Source organism: Melospiza melodia, chromosome 3, assembly GCF_035770615.1.
Source record: "Melospiza melodia melodia isolate bMelMel2 chromosome 3, bMelMel2.pri, whole genome shotgun sequence".
NCBI classification, from domain to species: Eukaryota; Metazoa; Chordata; class Aves; order Passeriformes; family Passerellidae; genus Melospiza; species Melospiza melodia.
In genome coordinates this window covers 4,121,488-4,141,771 of record NC_086196.1, presented here as the reverse complement: position 1 = coordinate 4,141,771, position 20,284 = coordinate 4,121,488, and the positions used below count along the sequence as shown (strand labels likewise).

General features: G+C 41.5%; 1 protein-coding gene across 1 annotated transcript; it reads right to left on the bottom strand.

Moving 5' to 3' along the window:
- Positions 1-5,945: 5,945 nt before the first annotated feature.
- On the bottom strand, positions 5,946-18,266 carry KLHL31 (kelch like family member 31). The gene is made up of 3 exons (XM_063150682.1): positions 18,034-18,266; positions 14,432-15,635; positions 5,946-12,671 (listed from the first exon to the last, which is right to left on the bottom strand). The coding sequence occupies exons 2-3, from the start codon at positions 15,601-15,603 to the stop codon at positions 11,939-11,941; spliced, it is 1,905 nt and encodes a 634-aa protein (XP_063006752.1). The 5' UTR covers positions 15,604-15,635; positions 18,034-18,266; the 3' UTR covers positions 5,946-11,938.
- Between the last annotated feature and the right edge of the window lie 2,018 nt (positions 18,267-20,284).

Genomic DNA, 20,284 nt, shown 5'->3' with positions numbered 1-20,284 from the left:
AGCCAACAAAATTTGCAAGGACAGAGAAAACCAGAAAATATCAAGACAGAGGCTCTTAAATTAACATGCCTACATGTAGGTAAAGATATAAACATGCTTGCTGTCTATATTATGACTGTGGAGATCAATGGATCAGTGGAAACCAGTGGTTTGATTCATTTGCCTAAATGTTGGTGCCTTTGGATGAATTTAAGAAGTCTGAGATGTGCCTGGTACTTAAAACATAAGGGAAACCCATGTCCTGTTGGGATGGCTGGATGCCAGACAGGACACCCACCCAGCACACAGGCAGTGCTGGACATTTATGTGTGAATCTTGTCTCGAGACAATACAGACAGTAAAGCCTAAGGAGCAACTTGGGTTATCCTACAGCAGGACTTGTGGGTGACCAAATAAATCACTTTATATGCCTGCATTGGCTGGCAGTGTACCTTTGACTGTACTGCCTGTAACTGAAGGTTTAATAGCTTGTGCATATATAGATGTCTAAATTTATGCTTCCTGACCTTGGGTTGTTCTCAGTGTTTCAAAGGACCAGTGGCAGATAAGAAAGCATTTAGCTTACACAGCAGCTAATACCTGCAACTCCTCAGCTTCATGGCTTGCATGACTGATCCTTTTTAAGTGGTCTGCCCTTCCAAAGAGATATGATCCTATGGGGATTCTTTGAACACTTGCTTCTCATATGAACAGATCCCACTTCTGGATATGGGATATCCACTGGCATATCCTCCTGTTCTGCTTCTGCTGCATGAACCAGTCTCTTTGCTGTGATTCCCTGCAACAATTTCCATCCAGGAGACAGGTATATCTTTTGTTTCAAAGGATTTTGTGAGAAGAATTCAAGCTGCTGCTAACATCTTAGTGTGGTATTACTCACATAACACCTTAAGAGAGCTCTGCATTGAGTTTTAAGACATGATTTATGATCTTTGCTTTCATTTTTCCAGCTTTGTTAAGATTCCTTTGCAGTCTCAGTGCTGTGCAGTTCACCTGGCCTGCCACATCTGTTCCTTCTTCAGAAGAGCTGATCTGTTACTTCTGACAGTGTGGCCAAGGTGTCCTTTTGCCAGAACTTGTTTGACACCAGCAATGAAGCAAAGGGGCCTTGAAATGTCACTGAGAGCCTTTTAAGTGGCTTCAGTGCACTTGCCGTTGTTCCACTGAGTGTGATCTAATGGAAAGCAAAATATTCTTATTATAGCAAACCATAATTCACTGGCTGAACTCTCAAGTGTATGCAGTGACCAGCATAACATCTTTAGAGCAGCAGCTGGGCCAGGAATCTGTTGGCTGCACCATTCTCCCAGCAACATAGGAAATAACTGTTTTTCCCATCTGCTAAATGTCAGTAATTTAAAAAATGTGTTCATACTGCACTGGGATGAAAGCAAAATATGTTCATGCAAGAACTTGTCCAGCATTTAGCAGACTGGCTTAGGAAGCTGAAAAGAAACGTATTTCCTACCCTACAAGGGTGGTAAATATTAAGTTATATATTCAAACTGGAACAGCTCTGACAGAGGAGACTGAAGAACTTTCAGATAGGTTGATGGTGAGATTGTGTATCTGTAACATGCAAACCAAGTCCCAGCCATGAAAGATGTATGTCCTCCCCAGTCAAGACTCTGTCCTTTTCCCTGTGAAAGCAGGGATGGTACTCTCTTTTGGTAACCACAAATTCATTCTGAATCCAATAAACATGTCCCTGATGCTAGTGTTGTCAAACCTTATGCACTGTGCACTTTGATTTTAGCAAATGGGAATTTTTTCACCTCATCCTTGTTGAAATGCACTTTGCTTTTTTAGGATCGTGGCACCAGCCTGCCGGGATCGTCCAGACGTGTTAATCTTTTCTCCCAGGATGTTTATGGACAAGAGATGGACACGAGAGAAGGGACAGTGGGCAGACCACTGCTGAAAAATGCACATTTTCACATGACACAACAACTCTCGATTTTCTGAATGTTCTTCCCCTCTTTCTCCCGCGTCCCCGGAGCCGCCAGCAGCGCTGGCTGAAGTCAGGACTTGCTGGCTTTCCCTCCGCCTTTCCCCGGTTCTGCCGCCAGCTTCCCGGTGGGACGCCCTTGTCCCCTGGTCCCCTCGTCCCCTGGTCCCCTGGTCCCATGGTCCCCTCGTCCCCTGGTCCCCTTGTCCTCTTGTCCCCTTATCCCCTGGTCCCCTTGTCCCCTGGTCCCCTCGTCCCCTGGTCCCCTGGTCCCCTTGTCCTCTTGTCCCCTGGTCCCCTAGTCCCCTGGTCCCCTCGTCCCCTGGTCCCCTGGTCCCCTCGTCCCCTGGTCCCCTGGTCCCCTCGTCCCCTCGTCCCCTGGTCACCTCGTCCCCTGGTCCCCTCGTCCCCTGGTCCCCTGGTCCCCTCGTCCCCTCGTCCCCTGGTCCCCTTGTCCCCTGGTCCCCTTGTCCCCTCGTCCCCTTGTCCCCTCGTCCCCTGGTCCCCTCCCCCCCTTGTCCCCTGGTCCCCTTGTCCCCTGGTCCCCTGGTCCCCTTGTCCCCTGGTCCCCTGGTCCCCGCGGCCCGGGCTCCGGCCCTGCTGCGGGCCCGTCCCCAGCTGTCCCCGCAGGGAGCCCGCGGGGAGCCCGGCGCCATCCCCGGCCTCTGGTGCCCTCCAGCGTCTCCTTCCCGCAACAATTCGGGAGAGCAAAACCCTTCCGAGATCCCGCGCAGAGTGATGATCCTTCGGGATGCGTGAGCATCAGCTGCCGAACTGGGGACTGAAACTAAACCGGGCAAGTGTTGTGCCCTTGACTAAAGGCAAGAAGCGCCCAGCTGACATTAAGCAAGGCTGAGAAGGACAAGCTTTGCTACGTTCAGTAAAGCAACATGGCGTTTCTGGTTATCTGAGTAACAATTTGGAGAGCAACTTTATCAAAGATATTCCCTGCATAACCACTTGCACCGTGGTTAAAAGGTGGCATTACCCAATACAGAATGAGAAATCATGATTTGTTCTGTGGCCGCTTTCACTGAAAAGAACACAAGTTGCAGACTGAAAGACCTTTAATCTGAATTTATCATCTTCCTTTAGAGAAGTTACTTCAGTAAATTTAGCATTTGGCTCAGGATTATCCCATACACAACTATCACAAAACAAAAGCAGTCTGTTCGATTTGGCTGTTTCTAATTAAATTCAGCAGAATTCTGACCCTACTCAGCTATTCTCACATCACTACAGAATCAGAGGGCCACGGGATGGGTCAGGTTGAAGGGGACCACAGAGGATCATCTGGTCCAGCCTCCTGCCTAAGCAGGGTCATCCTAGAACATCTGGCACAGGATTGTGTCCAGGTGATTCTTGAGTGAGGGACACTCGACAGCTTCTCTGGGCAACCTCTTCCAGTGCATGGTCACCCGCACAGTTAAGTTCTTTCTCATATTCAGGTGGAATTTCTTGTGCTACTTAGGAATTTTACTTATAAAATACATGGTGTCCTTCAAATGAAAAAAGAATATGGTGCCATAGGATTGAGTAACATTTATCTTATAAGCATTCCATGAAAACAAGCAGCATACCAATTTATGGGCCTCTATGTACTGGGTTTAAGTTGCTACAATGGACAACATAAATCTATGCAAGGCCTAGCGCTAAATTATAGATAATTTACAGAAAACCAGCTTTTGCTAAGTAAATATTTCACTCATACTATTTAACTGTTTTTGAAGGGACAAGATGACATAATAAGCTCTAAAAGATAACTGCAATACAGAAATATAAGTTTTCTCAAGCCCTTAAGTAACAAGGCAAATAGAAGAAATGAAGGATCCAGATAGTTTCTACTTTAATTCATGTTTACTTTAGCAATGCTGGCAAATATTGCATTTGTCAAGACCTGCTTAAAATATTTTTGCTTTTATATCATAGTCTAATTGTAGTCTAATTCTAGCAGTTTTTATGATACAGACTCATGGCTTGACTCTTCAGAACCATCCTTGAATTTTGAAGCACAATCATCTCTTTTGGTTCCTCAAAATCCTCATCACTGTCCAAGGCAGCCAGGACTAGTGGACATATCAGCATACACACAGGTCAGGCACTCACTCTGGACTGCAGTGTGGAGAGCAGAGGGGCAAATAACTCCCCTTCTCCAGGCTTGACTTAGTGGCCATAGCTGGACACCCAGTGCCATTTGAAATGCTCTGCAGCACCTGGGGCATCTGCACAAGGGACATTGAGACAACTGGATCCTGACTTGATGTGCAGGTAAGCACACTCACAGTCATGCAGGGGCTTTTCAGGTGCCCTGAGGAGCCCAGCTGCTGCTCCAGATGTGCATGGGCCCTGCTTCAGAGCCAGCAGGCTCACCTAGCTGCCTTGGCTCTCCCAGCTGTGAGCAACCTGGTTAGAAGAGGAAAACTGCTGTACAGAAAAATTTGTTGGTTGAAAATCACGAGCGAGAAAGGTCTGCCAGCCTGGGATTGTGAGGCTGAGGACTAGGCCTGGGAACTGCAAGCATCCTTGAAAAGTGCAGCCAACGACCTAGAAACCAGAGACATCCCAAGGTACCAGGAAGAACTGCAAACCCAGGAGACTGTAATGACAATTTACTGTCTGAGAAAATGGAAAACAACACAGAGATATAAAATTGATGCAAAAAAAAAAAAATCAGAAAACAGAATCATCTATTGCCTGTTATAAGTAAAAAATGGAAATTAACATCATTTATTAGATTCTCAAAGCAGAATCTCCTACACACACTTAATGTCTCTCTGTTATAAAACAGACTAAAGTTGTCTCCCTCTGAGAACTTCCCAGGTGAATCCCACATGAACTGTCCATTCTCTTGGACTCAGTGGGAATGCTGGCTGACTCCACACTGTGTCAGGGATCTGTTTTGAAGGGAAACTCTGTCTGTTGTCTTACTACTTGGATCTTTCTTCCCCTCTTTTGGGGATGGCTGGATGTCCCCTCCAGGATCAGTATGTTTCTCCCTTTTGGGCTGGTTTGGCTTCTTCTTAAGTCTGGCTAATTTGCTGAATGTAAATATTATATATATTGAGCATATTTGGTGTTATATTATTGTTGATCAGTTTGTTTCAGTGGCAAGCTCCAGTAATTGCAGTAGTACACACCTACTTGGCTGTTGCTGTCATTTGGTATACTACCACACTGCTTGATGCTAGTGTTGATTGACACCATATTATGGACTGATATTATTGATTGCTGATAATAATTGTAATAGCTTGACATTCATATTCATTCATATTCATTCATATTCATTCATACTCATTCATATTCACTTTATTGATCTTCATATTGGCTGTAATAACTATTGGTATACTCGCTAGCAGTTATCTTTGCGGTAATCTGAAATGAAGTAGAAAATTTTTAGAGGATAAAGCCTCTGTGTCCTTGAGTGTTATGGAAACTTAGTAACCCACAGTCATGACCTCTGCACAGCCACAGGCCAGGCAACCCTTCAGGTTGTGACCTACAGAATCACACTTTGAGCCAAGTCTTTGGTGTCACAAAACGGGATCAATTTTTGACATCTCAAACCCTCTCATCTGTGGCACAACTTAATTGCTCTTCAGAATTTGGACTAATTTTTTTTCCTTGAAATGTAGATGTTTTTATTTTTGGTACTGTTAGCCATACAATCAAAATGAAAACATATTCAGTTGCTAGTCAGACATCTGATTTATCATCACTTCTTGTCAGGCACTTTGATTACAACAAAAGACTGTGAAGTTAATTGTAAAAAAGCAAGTTGTTGTCTTTGTTATAAAATGGAAAAAATAAAAGTGGCTCCAGTGTCACATTGTGCCCCTTATTGTGAAGGTGGTTTGATAGCCTGGGTGTAACAAACATTCCAGTTGGCTGATATGAAAGCAAGGATCAGCCCAGGGCTCAGAAAACAAAGCATATTTCAACTGCAACCAGGCGTTTGTCAGAAAGGCAGTCTCGCAGTTTCCAACTGATTTTACAATAATTTGTTTGTGCCATGTGTCAACAGTTTTATTTAAAGCACACAATGAAAAATACCAACATGCTGTTTTCCTCTTAATGACAACTTGCTGCACCACAAATTTTAGTTTTTAAGTTGTAACATTCTCACATTACACTTACAGATTTTTTTTCTGTTGTATTATGTTCCCTTGTGTTATCACAGTCCATCTTTAAAGTGTACACTTAGAAAACCCTTCTGTATAAGCAATCTAACAGTTATAAGCCAGGAAAATGCTTTATACAAATAAGTTATATTTTTAACTTTTCTTGTCAATAAAGAAACTGATAAGACTGCAATTAGAGTAACAACATCTTCCATTCACAGTGTATCTAAATGTGTGTGTTCCCATTCTTACCAATAGAAATTGCCTATTCCTTATAACTTTATTAATTGCCTATATTGTGACTGAAAATTTTCATTGAGACAAGTATGTCTTTGGCATGGCAAAACTTATCTGGTATTAACCAAATCTCTCACACCAGCTGTATAGAATTGCATATATTTTCCTTTATTCTTTAGGGAACTTCTGGGAACAGAGCTCTGTGCAGGGTCACACTTGCAAATGAGCACCAGCAACTCATTTCTTGACAAGGTTGTGGGTGTGATCCCCATACAGGCCATTCACTTAAAAGTTGGACTCTGTGATCCTTATGGTCCATTCCAACTCAGAATATTCTGTGATTCTGTGATGTTTCACCCTTTTTATCCAGCAGGCATTTCAGAATGTTTCCTTGTCTTTATTGTTGCCACCAGCAATGAGATTTTTATAGATTCACAGTTGAGTTTTTATGTACTGTTCACATCTGTGCATCTTCTTTGGTGCTCTGATAGTCATTCAGTTATGGATAAGAAAAGAGAAATTAAAAGAGACAAGAGATCTTCCTCTTTCAAGGAGAAGCCAAAGTATAAATCTGTGCATTACAATGTGCTTATACTCATTACAATGAGTACTTATACAAAGCAAATCTTTGACAAAAGAGAGGATTCATTGTAAAAAGGTCAAGAATCTATAGTAGGACTACTGGTTCCAATTGTATTCTCTGAGCAGGTGAATTCAGACTTTGAAAAAGATCTCCCAGCTTGGCTAAACAGTTAAAACAGACTGAAAATTCAGTTCAACTGAGAACTGAAGTTACGGACAATTGAAAATTGATATTTGCTTTCTATCAGAAAGATGATGAAAATCTCAGTACTGGAACATAAGCAAAGCTGCTTATGGAAAGGAATATGTTCAAGTAGGTGCTTCTTTCCAGCACATTTTTCTCAAACATCCTTGAGGACTCGGAACAAAATCTTATTTTGCTTATGGCTCTAAGTGGGTCCATTTTGGCTTTTCCATGGACTACAGCACTTCCCATCCTGTGTGTGGCACAAAATAAACCTTTGGAGTACACATAGGATTTCATTGAACAGCCATTCCCAGGAAATATTATCCTTATATAGTAATTGAGTCTCAGAAAATGCCATGGGCTGGTATGGTAAGTGAATGGTGATGTTGAGGATCAGTCTAACACCCTCATATTGGCTTTAATTAGACATTGATGTTTGCCTGCTCATGGATTTAGTTCTTATATTTTATTTTTCCAAATATAAATCCTAGAGAGTAACTTCTGCAGCAGAAGTCCCTCTGAATGCAAGAAGGTATGCATGCTCATACAACTATTTGTGTGACTGCTGGGTTTGCAACTAGAATTACCAAGCCAGCTGCTAAGGAAAACCTGCTCCCAAACCCAGTATGATTTGGTAAGAGTTAGAACTGTGAGGTAAACTAATCTAGGTTTCAGGATAATATAAATGTTCTTACTCAGTCATTTCATTCCTTGCATCCTTTTTTCCTGCAAGAACTGCCATTTAAAAATCTCAACACAAAGCCCTTTTTGAGACCTCACTGAGCTTGGTTGATGCTAATTTTGCCTGCTTCCCTCTTTGAAAGATTCAAGTTTACTGGACTCTTGACTGATCCACAGATGATCTTGCAGTTTAACTTCAAGAGAATAAATGATCATGATCTCGTCTTGGTTAAGAACTAAATACAACATCTTCCTTTCAGCACAACTTTCCAACAGTAAGTTCCTCCCTCACAATCTCTAACACACTCTCCCATACAACTAACAGTCAGGAATAAACAAGAAAACAAACCCTTGCAAACTGCTTCTCTCACACACTGAAGAAAGGCTCTTTCTCAGATCTGAATTTGAAGCACAGCTATTTGAAGTACAAAATGCATGGGCGTTTTATATAGAATTTTGAGGATAACAGCTTACATTAATTTGTTTTGTTTGGGTTTTCTTTTCCTATTACTAATATAGCATTAAAGAAGATCCCTAGTGCTTTAACAGTCTGCATTTCATACAGTTGGAAGTCCTCTGCTCTACTTAATATTACCACATACAGTACTTCCTTGCACTTTAAAACTTCTTTTTGGTACACACAGTATTTCAAGTTCAACTGAGATGTCATTATTAAACATGTAGAGATTGAATATATGGTACCAGACAATTAAAGAACACCATCCCATAAAACAGAACATAAAAGTAATTTTCACAGTTCTAACAAAAGAAGGTCACACATAAAATGTCACAAATAGCTCAGTATGTAGCATGATTCAACATAATATTAAGTCCAGCTAACAGTGTCACATATTAAGGGCCAAATCCTGGCTCAATGTGCAGTTGAAGCCTAAACAGATGTTTAGAGAAAATAATGTAAAGCCAAACTGTAGTGTTCTATTGGTAACAATACAATTTGTTAATCTACCTAAGATTTTTGGCCGGAAATATGTACCTAACTTGTGCTACAGAAGGAACACGTGGCCAGTGGTATTTGACTCCTGTCCTAGGACATGTCTTCACGGATTTGTCATGGCCAAGGGCACTGGAGGCAGAGCAGCAGTCTTCCTTCTGGGTATGACACTTTCATCTCCTGTTCTGCCAGAATTTGGCCAAGAGTTCAAAATCCTGTACATCTTATTCAGCAGTCCCACTGAAGTCAGTGGAACCTTTTTTGTGAGTAAGATGAAAAGGATTTGGCCCCCAAAGTTTTTAACCCTTTAAGTAGTAAGAGAGAGGTTTCATTGCACTTAGCCCATCATTCATAAATAATTTACTGCTCAAAAGCAAGATGGTTGTTGATGTACATGAAGTGCTAGATCATATACAGGAAAGCATGCAGCAATGTCTGAATATTCATGGCATTTTGGAACTGAATTCCTAAAGGGAAAAAGAGACACTTGCATATGGCAATTCCATCCAATATCTGTTCGAGGCCATAATAGTTGTTTTTTCAATTCATAAATACAGCCTCATGGATATGTTATAAATACTATGTAACTACACCATGAATACAGTTATAATTGAATTTGTACAGGTGTCTTCATTGGACTGGATGGATTAAAAAAATTACAAAAGAATATTGGAACAGATGGTTATTTCTAAAGAACTTCCTAAATGCATTCATATGGAACATGTGGTCATGACTTGGGAAAAGAGAATTTTTTTCTCTCCTTCAGTAAAAGCTTTTGGTGACTGAAGGAGCAAGAACAGAATTTTCATACTTAAAGTAAGACTACTCTGTTACACTGTTCCACATTTGTTATTATTTGAATTACACAGAGTAGAGAACAACTATATGTTGGGATTTTAGCTAGCCAGAGATTGGAAAAGTACAAGGCCGTGGCTAATTCCAAGTCCTGCACCTGCAAGATAGCATGTCCTTGGGCCTAGCTGGGTATGATAACAAGTAGACAGAGAGACGTGGGAAATAGGGAATGTAGGCCCAAAAGAATGAGGAAGAGTTGATGGTATAGTTTAACCAATAGATTGCTTGGCTTACAGAATATTCATAACTTATTACTTGCTGTATAAGTGTCTGATGCTCTCTTCAATAAACAGAACTTGCTGAACACTCATATTGAGTGTCCGAGTTTTCCCCCGCACCCGACAAATGGCTCATCCCCGACAAACAGCTCTTTCTGCAACAACTATATGCCAATTAAATGAATCAAAATTATAAGACAGTGCTACTCTGACCACAAGTCATTGGTGACAGTATATTCTAATAATATGCAGCACTCAAAAATACAATTTGAAACTTAAAATTGTGTATTTGGGATGCAAAGATGAACTCTAAGTTAGAACTGGAAAACAGGACTGAGTACCATGGAGTTTAATCCCAACCAACAGAGTGAATTACTTCATCTCTAATACCATGTCACGCTCATGCTGATCCTCAATATGCAGCTTTAACAAAGCTACAAAGAGCTTGAGTCCTGAAAATGCTTGTCTCGACAACATCTGCACTGACAGACAATTTTATAGTGTTCCCTTTTTGCAAATGAGATAAAAATTTGTCTGCCTTATAAGCGTTGCTAAGAGCATGGCTTCTCATTGGCACTGAAGCCTGGAGCTGTCAATGATAATTTGAGGAAAGTGAATGTGAAGCCTCCATGAATAGGTTAAGGTGAGTGCCCTTCTGGTTATAATAAATCATTTTAATTCCTTGTATTCTGTCTTTCCTCCCCAAAAGAAGGATGTAGACATTTCATGCTGATGTAGACATTTTGTGCTGACAGCAGTCCTTCAGTATCAAATCTTCACAGGACATGATGGGCTGCATTTCCCTTTGGCTATGGGAACAGGATTAGGTTTCATGCTTAATTCCCTCACCTCATGCTGAAATCAGGAAGAAAAGTTCTTGGAGGCAAACTAAGTTGATTGAAGACTCCTGGGAAAACTTCAACACACAGAGCATTAGTCTAGCCTTTGGAATAATATGAATGAAATCTCTAAAGAAAGGGCTCTAATGAAGACTTCAGAAGGAGATGCATTATGTAACCCAGGAGAAGGTTACTTTGGGTGTTGTTGTGCCTACACCTGGCAAGAAAGGTGTTAAGGTATCTCTTTATTTCTAAAACTCTCTAAGGGAGTTTTCCCATGATTTCCTGTTTTCCACACAAATTCTGAAGGGCAGATCCTGAAGTCTTTATTCCATCTTTGTTCCTCATTCCAACTGGTTATTTGCTGGGGTAATGTAAGGAAGTTTGCTCTGTGCATCTTCCCCATGTTCACATGCCATTAGCCCTAGGTGTCTCCTGGCATGAACTCAGCTTCGAGGTTTTTCCACCTGGAATGAGAGGGGTGTCTCCCTGGCATGAGGAGGAGGATGAGGTGATGTTGCCTGGTGTACACAGGTCAGGAGAGCCATCTGGCACCCAAAGGAGCCTCTTGGGGCTGGCCCATAGTGCTTATGGGAGCTACACTATTTTGTGGATTCAGATCTTGAAAGCCATGTCACAGCATTTGATACAGGAATTAAAGGGTTTCATGGCAGAAGATGAGGAACTCTTTCTACCTTCTGAAGGAGAAAATGCTTTGAGAAGTTTTTGTGAATACCACTGCACCAAAAGGAAAGTATGCACGTGCTATGTGTGGTATTTTTGGTTTGCCTTTTTTTTCCCCCTTCTGTTTGTGAAAATAGAAAATACTTAGAAAAGAACAAAACTGGTCAATGTTATGATGACATGGCACACTTCTGATCTATATTGAGATTTACTACTAGTCATATTTGACTTTCATTTTGGGTTCTGAAAGTGTCTAAAAATTTGTATAAAAAGCCTCATAACAAACTTCTCAAGCAAGTTTATCTCAATTTTACAGGTAAGGAAACCAAGGAATAAAGAAATTGAATTATTTGCCACAAAGAGTATAGTAAGTCAGTGGCAAAGTCATGAAGAGAATGAAATTCATGGTTATGGGTTAACTCTCTTTTCCTGCTAAGAAAATCGATCTTATCCCTAATGTGCTGTTTCATGCCACCTGTACTAAAGTTCATGAAAACCGGCCAGTTTGCACTGTTACAAAGCACATTTGCAAAGCCAATGATTTTTTTTTCTATATAAGCACAAAAATTCTACTTAAAGGGTTAATTATATTGCCGTGCTGGTAAACATTTTTACTTATTGCTGGTTAGACCTGTCTTTAGATACTGACTGGGACAGAAGAGACTGAGCTGGCCCTGGACTCCCTCGTCTTGGTGTTGGGCATGGATATAGTACAACAAGATACGCCCACAGTGGCTTCAGGCAGCTCATCTTCCTCTGTCCATTCATTGAGATCTGGGTTATAGCACTGAATGCATTTCTTGTACTTTTTCTCTATTTCATTCCAGCCACCCACTAAGTAAATTTTCCCGTTGAGGGTGGAGGCGCCAGCCGTGCTAACTCCGGTTTGAAGCGGCGCCACGTAATTCCACTGGCCCGTGTACGGGCTGTAACGCTCCACAGGGAGAACATCGACCCTCTCCGCTCGCCCCCCCAGCTGAGACCCACCCATGACATAGACCCTCTCCAGAAGGGACACTGCGCAGTGCCAGCCCCTCGGGGTGCTGAGGCTGGCCTTGTCCTGCCAGCTATCTTTGCTGGGGTCGTACATGCACACGGAGCGAGAGTAAGCGTTATTGATGTAACCTCCCGTGACCAGGATCTGGCCATCCACCACGGCGCTGGCGTGGCAGCACCGCGGCACCTCCAGCGGGGCCTTCATCTGCCACTGGTTAGTGGCAGGCACGTAGCACTCGACAGAGGAGAGGCAGCCCTCGGAGTTGCGGCCTCCCACCGCGAAGAGGAGCCCATTGAACACGTTCAGGCTGAAGTGCGTGCGCCGCTGATTCATGTTCGCCAAGTGAATCCAGCTATTGAAACGAGGGTCATATCTGAAAGGATTCAAGAAAGAAGATAAGTCTTACTTACTGCTCTGCTAAATTATACAGGACTCCTATGCCACTGCTGCAAGAGCAAAGTTGATAGAATTTTAGTTAGTTGTTTTGCCTATTAAAAGTCAGCATAATGAAACTGGTATTCCTGATTAAATTTCAAAATAAATTTAGCTTTTGATTGGAGAAAAAATATTTTTGTATCATTCAAACCTGGTATTATTTTAAAGAAGTAAATCTGATTCTTCCGTAATTTGATTTTTTACAATAATTTCATTAGAATACTGGGAAGAGAAAATTTCAAGATGCAACAGAAATTTTAGAAGTTCTTTTGCAATTTACACCCACAGCAAAGATATCTAAATTTACTCAGGGAGTTTTTAAAAACTTTTGGTTGTGATTTATACTTGCACCCTCTTTATGCTTTCTAAATGGTGAGTATGCTTACCCTGCCACTCCCATGGAGTAAGTTTTATGTGGAAAGAGCGTCTGTGCTTCCTAACACCTTTGCTATCTGAAATAACATTCTTTGTCCTTGGCATTTAAATGACCTACTTTGAAATAAGAAATGGCAAATTATGGCTCCTGAAGATGCTACGTGAAGTACATTAGCAGACCCACACACTTCTGCTGCATGCTAAGGGGATCAGAGAACCACATGAGAAAAAGACTATGGGAAAGTAAATACTAATTATCATTCAGCATTCAGCATTGTCATCTGCAAGTCCACAGACATACTGATGTGACTTGACATGCTCAAGGTCAAAGGCACAACGAGGATTCCCCCACCTACTCCCTGCAACCAAGGTCAGCACTGAGGACACAACTCCTTGTGACAACGTGAGGCATAGCTTAAGGGCAGAAGGTCAAGAGAGCAGATATTTTTCTGAAAAAGTAGATTACGCAATAAAATTGATTTAGAGAATGCTCCTCATTCATTAACTCCTGGTGTCCTCAGGAGAAGCAGACTGTTCCTTCTGGGAGCAGAAAAGGAAGCACTGGTAGGACTGTGGCTGTGTAATGCCATTGCATGTCCATAGTCTGTTAGTAGATAAAAGGCAGATAAAAATTTTCCCACCTCCAGCCTTTGCTTCAAGCTGCTGTGCACTGCCAGCCTTTAGGCTGAACTATTTAAAAACATGTGACATTGCATATTAGTGCATGCACTCTTCTGACCTTGCTATCACCAGTGCAGTCTCGGATGACTATAGATAGGAACTGCAAAATTTTAGAAGCAAGGTTTTATTTGGGGTACACTGTAAAAGACAGCCTTCAAGCAATGGTACCATTGTTTTTAAACTCCTGATGATAATAACTAAAAAAAGAGGACATGAAATTCAATACAAAAGCTGTTGAAAATATGGTGAATGAACAGAAAGTGAAGGCTATATCTAAAAGATGTTTTTCCAAATTTTCTGTGAGGCATCAAAAGGTTTTGAAAATTTGAGAAGTCTTCTTAGATCATCCCATGACTTCCTACTTATGTTCCTATCTATTTCCTTCACTTGGAATAAGTTTTCTTCAGTTTTTCCTCACTTCTCAGGGTGCATGTGTAACCATGGTGAAATTTTTTGCATAACTTCAGTTGTATATTTCTGTTCATTCAAAGTTTAATATAGAATAGCATCTATACCTCCCCTACATTGTCCCCTTTTTCTTTATCCAAGTGGTTCATGTTGCATGACACAAGCCAGCTTAGTTTATCTACCTGCCTTCTCTGGAACAGATACCTACATCCCTTTTAAAGAAATAGCAGTTACCTGCAGAAATTGCTGACTGCATGCTTGGCTTGGTTCCTGGCATCATTCTGGTCTTCCCCACCAGCCACATAGAGAAATCCATCCATCACTGTGACACACTGATTAAAACTTTTAGCAGGCATTTCACTTAGCTTCTTCCATCCGTTTTCAGGATCTCTGTACAAGATGTCTCTGCTAAGAGACTTTTCTGTTAAAGCAGGGCGTCCCCCAACAGTGACTAAGACTCTGAAACCTCCACGGATCCTTGTTCTTCTGGACTGAAGTGTATTCTGGTGATAGGGAAGCAAGTGATAGTTCATGGCATCCACCAGGAGCTTGTGGCAGTCTGCATCTTGCATCATTCTTGGCACAGTTTGAACATAATTGACAAGGTCTTGGGCCGAGATGGTACCAAAACGGATATTACTTAAGAGGTTGGCAGCAAACTTTACTCTTTTTTGGTCAAATTCCAGCCATTTTATTGCAATCTGGAATGCAACAATTTCAGAAGGCAACTGTAAGTCATCATCTGCAAGAAGTTCATTAATCTGATCAAAAGTAAGTTTTAGGAACTGATCAGTTTCTGAAAATTCAATGAAGTTGTCTCTAATAAATTTGTGCGCTGCTTCCTTGGTTGCTTTTAGTCCGTATGTTTCTGCAATATTTGCAATGTACATGCAGTTCTCAACACTGATTTCTTGGACTAGAAAATCACAGCACATCTTTGTAAGGGTGTGAATCTGTAGATAAATGGCTGTGGAAATAATACTACCTATTGTGTAAAGCGAGAGAGTAAGTTTTCCAGTGTAAGCATAGGTGATAACAGTAGCTAGACCCACTGGGGACACATCATTGAGGTCCACTCTTTGAGTGGACGGATCTTTCTTTAAGATGTTGTGAAAGTATTCACTGCTTGAAGCCATCACTACCTTATGAACATTGAAAGATTTGGTTTTGGTACTGATAGTCAAGTCACAAAGGAAATTTTCTTGTCTCATTTTGCTTAGACCTTCCAAGAGGTTTGGGCAGTATGATGGGTCAGAAACCTCAGATGAGATGCAGCTGAAACCATTTCCTCCTTCCAAGAGTCCATTCAAGCCATTTAGTTTACTGAGGGGGCTATCTTCCACAATGATAGTTGTTTCGTTGATATCTGCTTTGTTCTTTTTCACATTCTTCTTCTTGGGGGCCATGACTGCAATGAAATATTACAGCCAAGCACTTGCTAAAAATAAAATTAAACACCACAGTTGTGAAATTTAATAGCTAAGTGATTATGCAACAAATCTAACCTTTTTCAACACGTATAATGCCACAAAACCAAACACACAGGATAATCTGTCTTCCTAAGTTCTAGGTTGCAGCATGGCTGCTTATTAGTAACAATCAATACTCCAACTGTGAAGAATATACCTACAAGTAATTCAGTAATTCCTGTTTGTTTTAAATAACATGATCATAAATTAACATTCACCTATTATCACCACATTCAGAGAGTTAAATTCTCTAAATGGGTTTGCTAGAGTTTGTCATTAGAGAATGGCAAATCCATTCTCCAAATGGGTTTGCCAAATTTTACATTCTGGCAAACCCATTTAGAGAATTTAATTTTATATAATAAAGGTATATATTTATTTAGAATTTAACTTTATATAACAAATTTATATATTTATTTAAATTAGACAGGTTCTAGACCTGAATTCATTAGCCTGAAGCACAGGAAAAATATGGGCCCCCAACTTTATTCATCCTTACTCGAGAGCTACAGACTTACAGGTGAGTTCAGAATTTGAGCAGGAAATATAAAGACTGGGAAAAATTATTTAAGAAACAAAAGCCAGATGAGACATAAAGAGAAAGAGGATTGTAATATGATGTCATATTGATTTCAGATTTAGGTCCTGCTCGAAACTACTTCCAGGTTTTTGTAACTTTTGGTTTTATAGACTGATAGTGTTCTATTTCCTGTGTCAGATGTGCAAATATTTTCTGCTCATAGCATAGTTGGATCGCTTTTCAGTATCAGTAATTTGAAATCTATAATCACACTTCTAGGATTTTGTTGAGATTTAGGGAGAAGACGTCTAACTTCTATTTGAAAGAATGTCACACAAACTCTATCAGGATGTGTTATTTTCAACAAGTTCTGCACGTGAGAAGGTAAGAATCAGTCCCACTGTTATGTTAGAACACATATTTAAATTATATATATCTGCTCTAGGCGAGCTCTCAATGAAACAAAGAGCCACTTTTTTGTCAGATGCAATGTGAGACAGCCCCTAGTAACAAAGGAGTTACTTTGAAAAAATATATGTATGTACAAATATACTTGAAGGAAAGCACCGATCTTCAATTACATAGTTCAAACAGAACTGTGGAGATCAGCATACAAATAGATTCAAATGCAGCATTTATCTCCAGTGTTGATTTTAGAACAATTAACACATGCTAATTTTCCTTGTGATCCTTGCAGTCATAAAAACTTGAACATGAAAAAATGATGTTAATCAATTATAAATCAAATGACTGGTTTATTGCAGATAATTAAATCAAAAAAAACTTCAGTAATATTTCAATCTGGAATCTCAGCACACCACTTCTTCCTTAAGCACAGAGCATGAAACAAAACGGTAATTTAATTATAGAAAGGAATGGTCGCCGCCTGTGAGCGCCAGCAGTTTTTTGGTGCTGCTGGGTGGGGGCCATGTGCAGAGCAGGCGAGGGAGAGGGCCATGTGTGCCCGGAGTGTCGGTGTCAGCCTGCGCTGACGCGAGCTGCGATCCCTGACATGCCCCCGTGCCAGCGCAGGGGTCAGCTGCTGCTGCCCGGCTCCCCCGCCCTGGCTGCATTCCAGGCCTGCATCTGTTGAGACCTATCAGAGTCACCTCCCAGAATAGCAACCTCCCAGCAGCTTGCCATTTTAAGACAGGTTCAGTTGAAGGTATGGCTGGTGTTTTAGTATACTTGGCTGTTTAACACAACTTTTGTTGCACAAACACTATGGTGTTGCAAGTGTCGCATATGTTTGTTGGCATGAAAAAGAAGCGAAACAAAACTTTTGGATAACTTTGTATGTTACACACATAGTTACAGCTTTGCATATTAATAGTCACAATTTTAAAGTTGGAGAGGGCATATTCTTTTGGCAGCTTTATCTGTTGTTCTAAGTATTTTTAGAGGCTTGTAACTTAAAATTTTTAATACATGTAGCACTTAATGTTTATTGTCTCATTGCATCATTGCAGAGCTCATTTAAATACAACATTTTAAGCTCTCTGTTCAAAAATGCTCACTATCCAAAGTTTTTTCCTGAGAAATGCTTTTTCATCAGCAGAAATTTCACAAGATAGCTTAGTGTACTTGCACTGTAAGTGACAGGACATGCAAACCTACTGAAACAATTCAAACAATGCTATAAAACCAAGTTACTGAATTTTGAAAACACGGAGCGATTTGGTTTTCTATGATTGTTTGCTTTCACCTACTTTATTTTAGCTTAAGTACCAGTCATGCCAAAGGACATTTGGGGTCCCAAAACAATGCATTATACCAACCAGCCTCCCCCCTGCTTTAAAATGCCACCTTCTAAAAACTATCAAAGTGAGGAGTTAAAAACTTCTTACCCTCCTCAGAAAGATACTGTTCCAGAGCTGTCCGTGAAAATGCCTCTTCCTTGGAAAACGTGAACACCAAAAGAGAGGAATTGTGGGGAAAAAGAGTGAGAAAGATCAGAGGCCACTTAAGTCCCAGCTCACTGGTTTTCAGTGAGGCACTTGGCTGTCACAGCGAGCAAGAGAGACCGGAGCCTGTGCTCGGGTGCTCTTTGCAGTGACCCCTCCTCTCCATGCCTTGCTCCCTGCCTCTGCCCAGCCACAGGAGCTCAGCTTCCCTCTGCTGCCCGGCCACTGGAAATCAGGAGGACAAGCCTGGACCCTGCAAATGCACAGGTACACGGGAGAAAAGGGAGGGGAAGGTGAAGGTAACTACAGCAGGTAATAACTGCCTCAGGTAAGTGTAGGGTGAACACTGGGAAAGCCCTGTGGTTAGGGAAGGGCACAGGTTTAGACTGGACATAAGGAAGACACTTTATGATGAGGGTGGTGAAGCACTGGAACGGGATCCACAGAGAAGGTGTGGAATCACCCCATTCCTGGAAATGTTCAAGGCCAGGTTGGACAGACCTTTAAAAATCTTTGTCTAGCAGAAGATGTCCCATGGCAGAGGGGTCGGAGCCACATGAGCTTTGAAGGTCCTATCAAAACCCATTCTATGATTATTATTATTATTCTATGACCTAAAATAACCCACAGAAAACACCATGAAAATTCTGGCACTTTACACTTTCTTAGATTTTCCATGCTTTACTCCAGGCAGAGGAAAGGAGACCAGCTGATGGGGATTCAGTCATGTTCTGTTTTGTGGAGTTAGGTCACTGCTTCCATAAAGACCTGCCTCAGCTTTCAAAGATTATGTCTCACATCCTGATATATTTTCAGAGATGTGAACTTTGATCTTCTGTCTCTCATGTGTGTATCCTGACTTGGGGCTTATACCATACACTGGAATAATTTATCTCAGCATCCTTGCCAGGCAACCTCAGGAATAATATAAAGCCAAATTGCCACATCCCAGGAGAATTTCATCCCACAGGAGAGATAAAAAGAGTGCATGTGTCTGCATGGGAGGGGAAGAGTGCTGGGGGAAGTGGAAGTCTGAGAACAGGAAAACTTTCTCTTGGATGTGCTTTGTATAATTCTTAATCATTCAGATTTATTTGGCTGCCTTCAGGCTCAGATGGGCTTTTACAACATCTGTTGCAAAGTAACACTTGTCATTTTGAACAAAAGGGCATCACTGTATGGGTGGAGCTACATCACAAGGTAAGAATGAAAAAACAGAATAGGAAATTAGAGTCAGTCAAATGTGTGAAATGAGAGTGGATGAGAGGGACATAAGGCTCAGCCCTCTCAACAGCAACAAGGTAACCAGCTTCCCTTTTGAAAAACAGGGCCACAGCTACAAAAAACTAAGGACAAAGCCTCATTTTCATAGAATCATGGAATATCAGGTTGGAGAGAATACCAAGGATCACCTGGTTCCAACTTTCTTGGCAAAATCATTGTCTTGACCACACAGCCCAGCACTCTCTTACAAATCTTAAAAGTGTCCAAGCTTGGGGAATCCACCACTTAGTTCCCTGGGGAGATTATATTCTCATTGTGAAAATTTTTCCTCTTGTGTCAAATCATAATCTCCTCAGGAGCAATTTGTAGCCACACCCCTTCACCTTTTCCTTGTGATTTCCTGTAAAAAGGGAGTGTCCATCTACAATGTTGTTGTGGTTTGACACTGGCCAAATGCCAGGCACCCACAGGAGTCGCTCACTCACCCTCCCCTGCTACAGCTGGGCAGAGGAGACAAAAATAACAAAGGTTTCATGAGTGAGATAAGGACTGGGACAAATATTTCAAGGGCAAACCAGGCTCAACTTAAGTTGCAAAGTGAATTACTAAAAAAATCAGAGAAGGATAATGAGAAGTAAAATAAGCCCTTAAAACATTGTTCCTGCCCCAGCCCCTTCCTCCTTCCCACTGACTGTGCAGGAAGACAGGGCATGGGAGTTTGGTCAGTTCATCACCCGAGGTTTTCTTCTGCTTCTCAGGGAGAGAAGTCCTTCCCCTGTGAGGCCATGGAGTCCCTCCCATGGGAGACAGTTCTCCATGAACTTTTCTGGCATGGTTCTCTTCCCATGAGCAGCAGTCCTCCCAAAACTGCTGCAATGTGAGTCTCCCCCACAGGCAAGCAGTCCTCCCAAAACTGCTGTGACGTGGGTCTCTCCTCCCTGGGGTGCACTCCTCCAAGGACAGGCTGCTC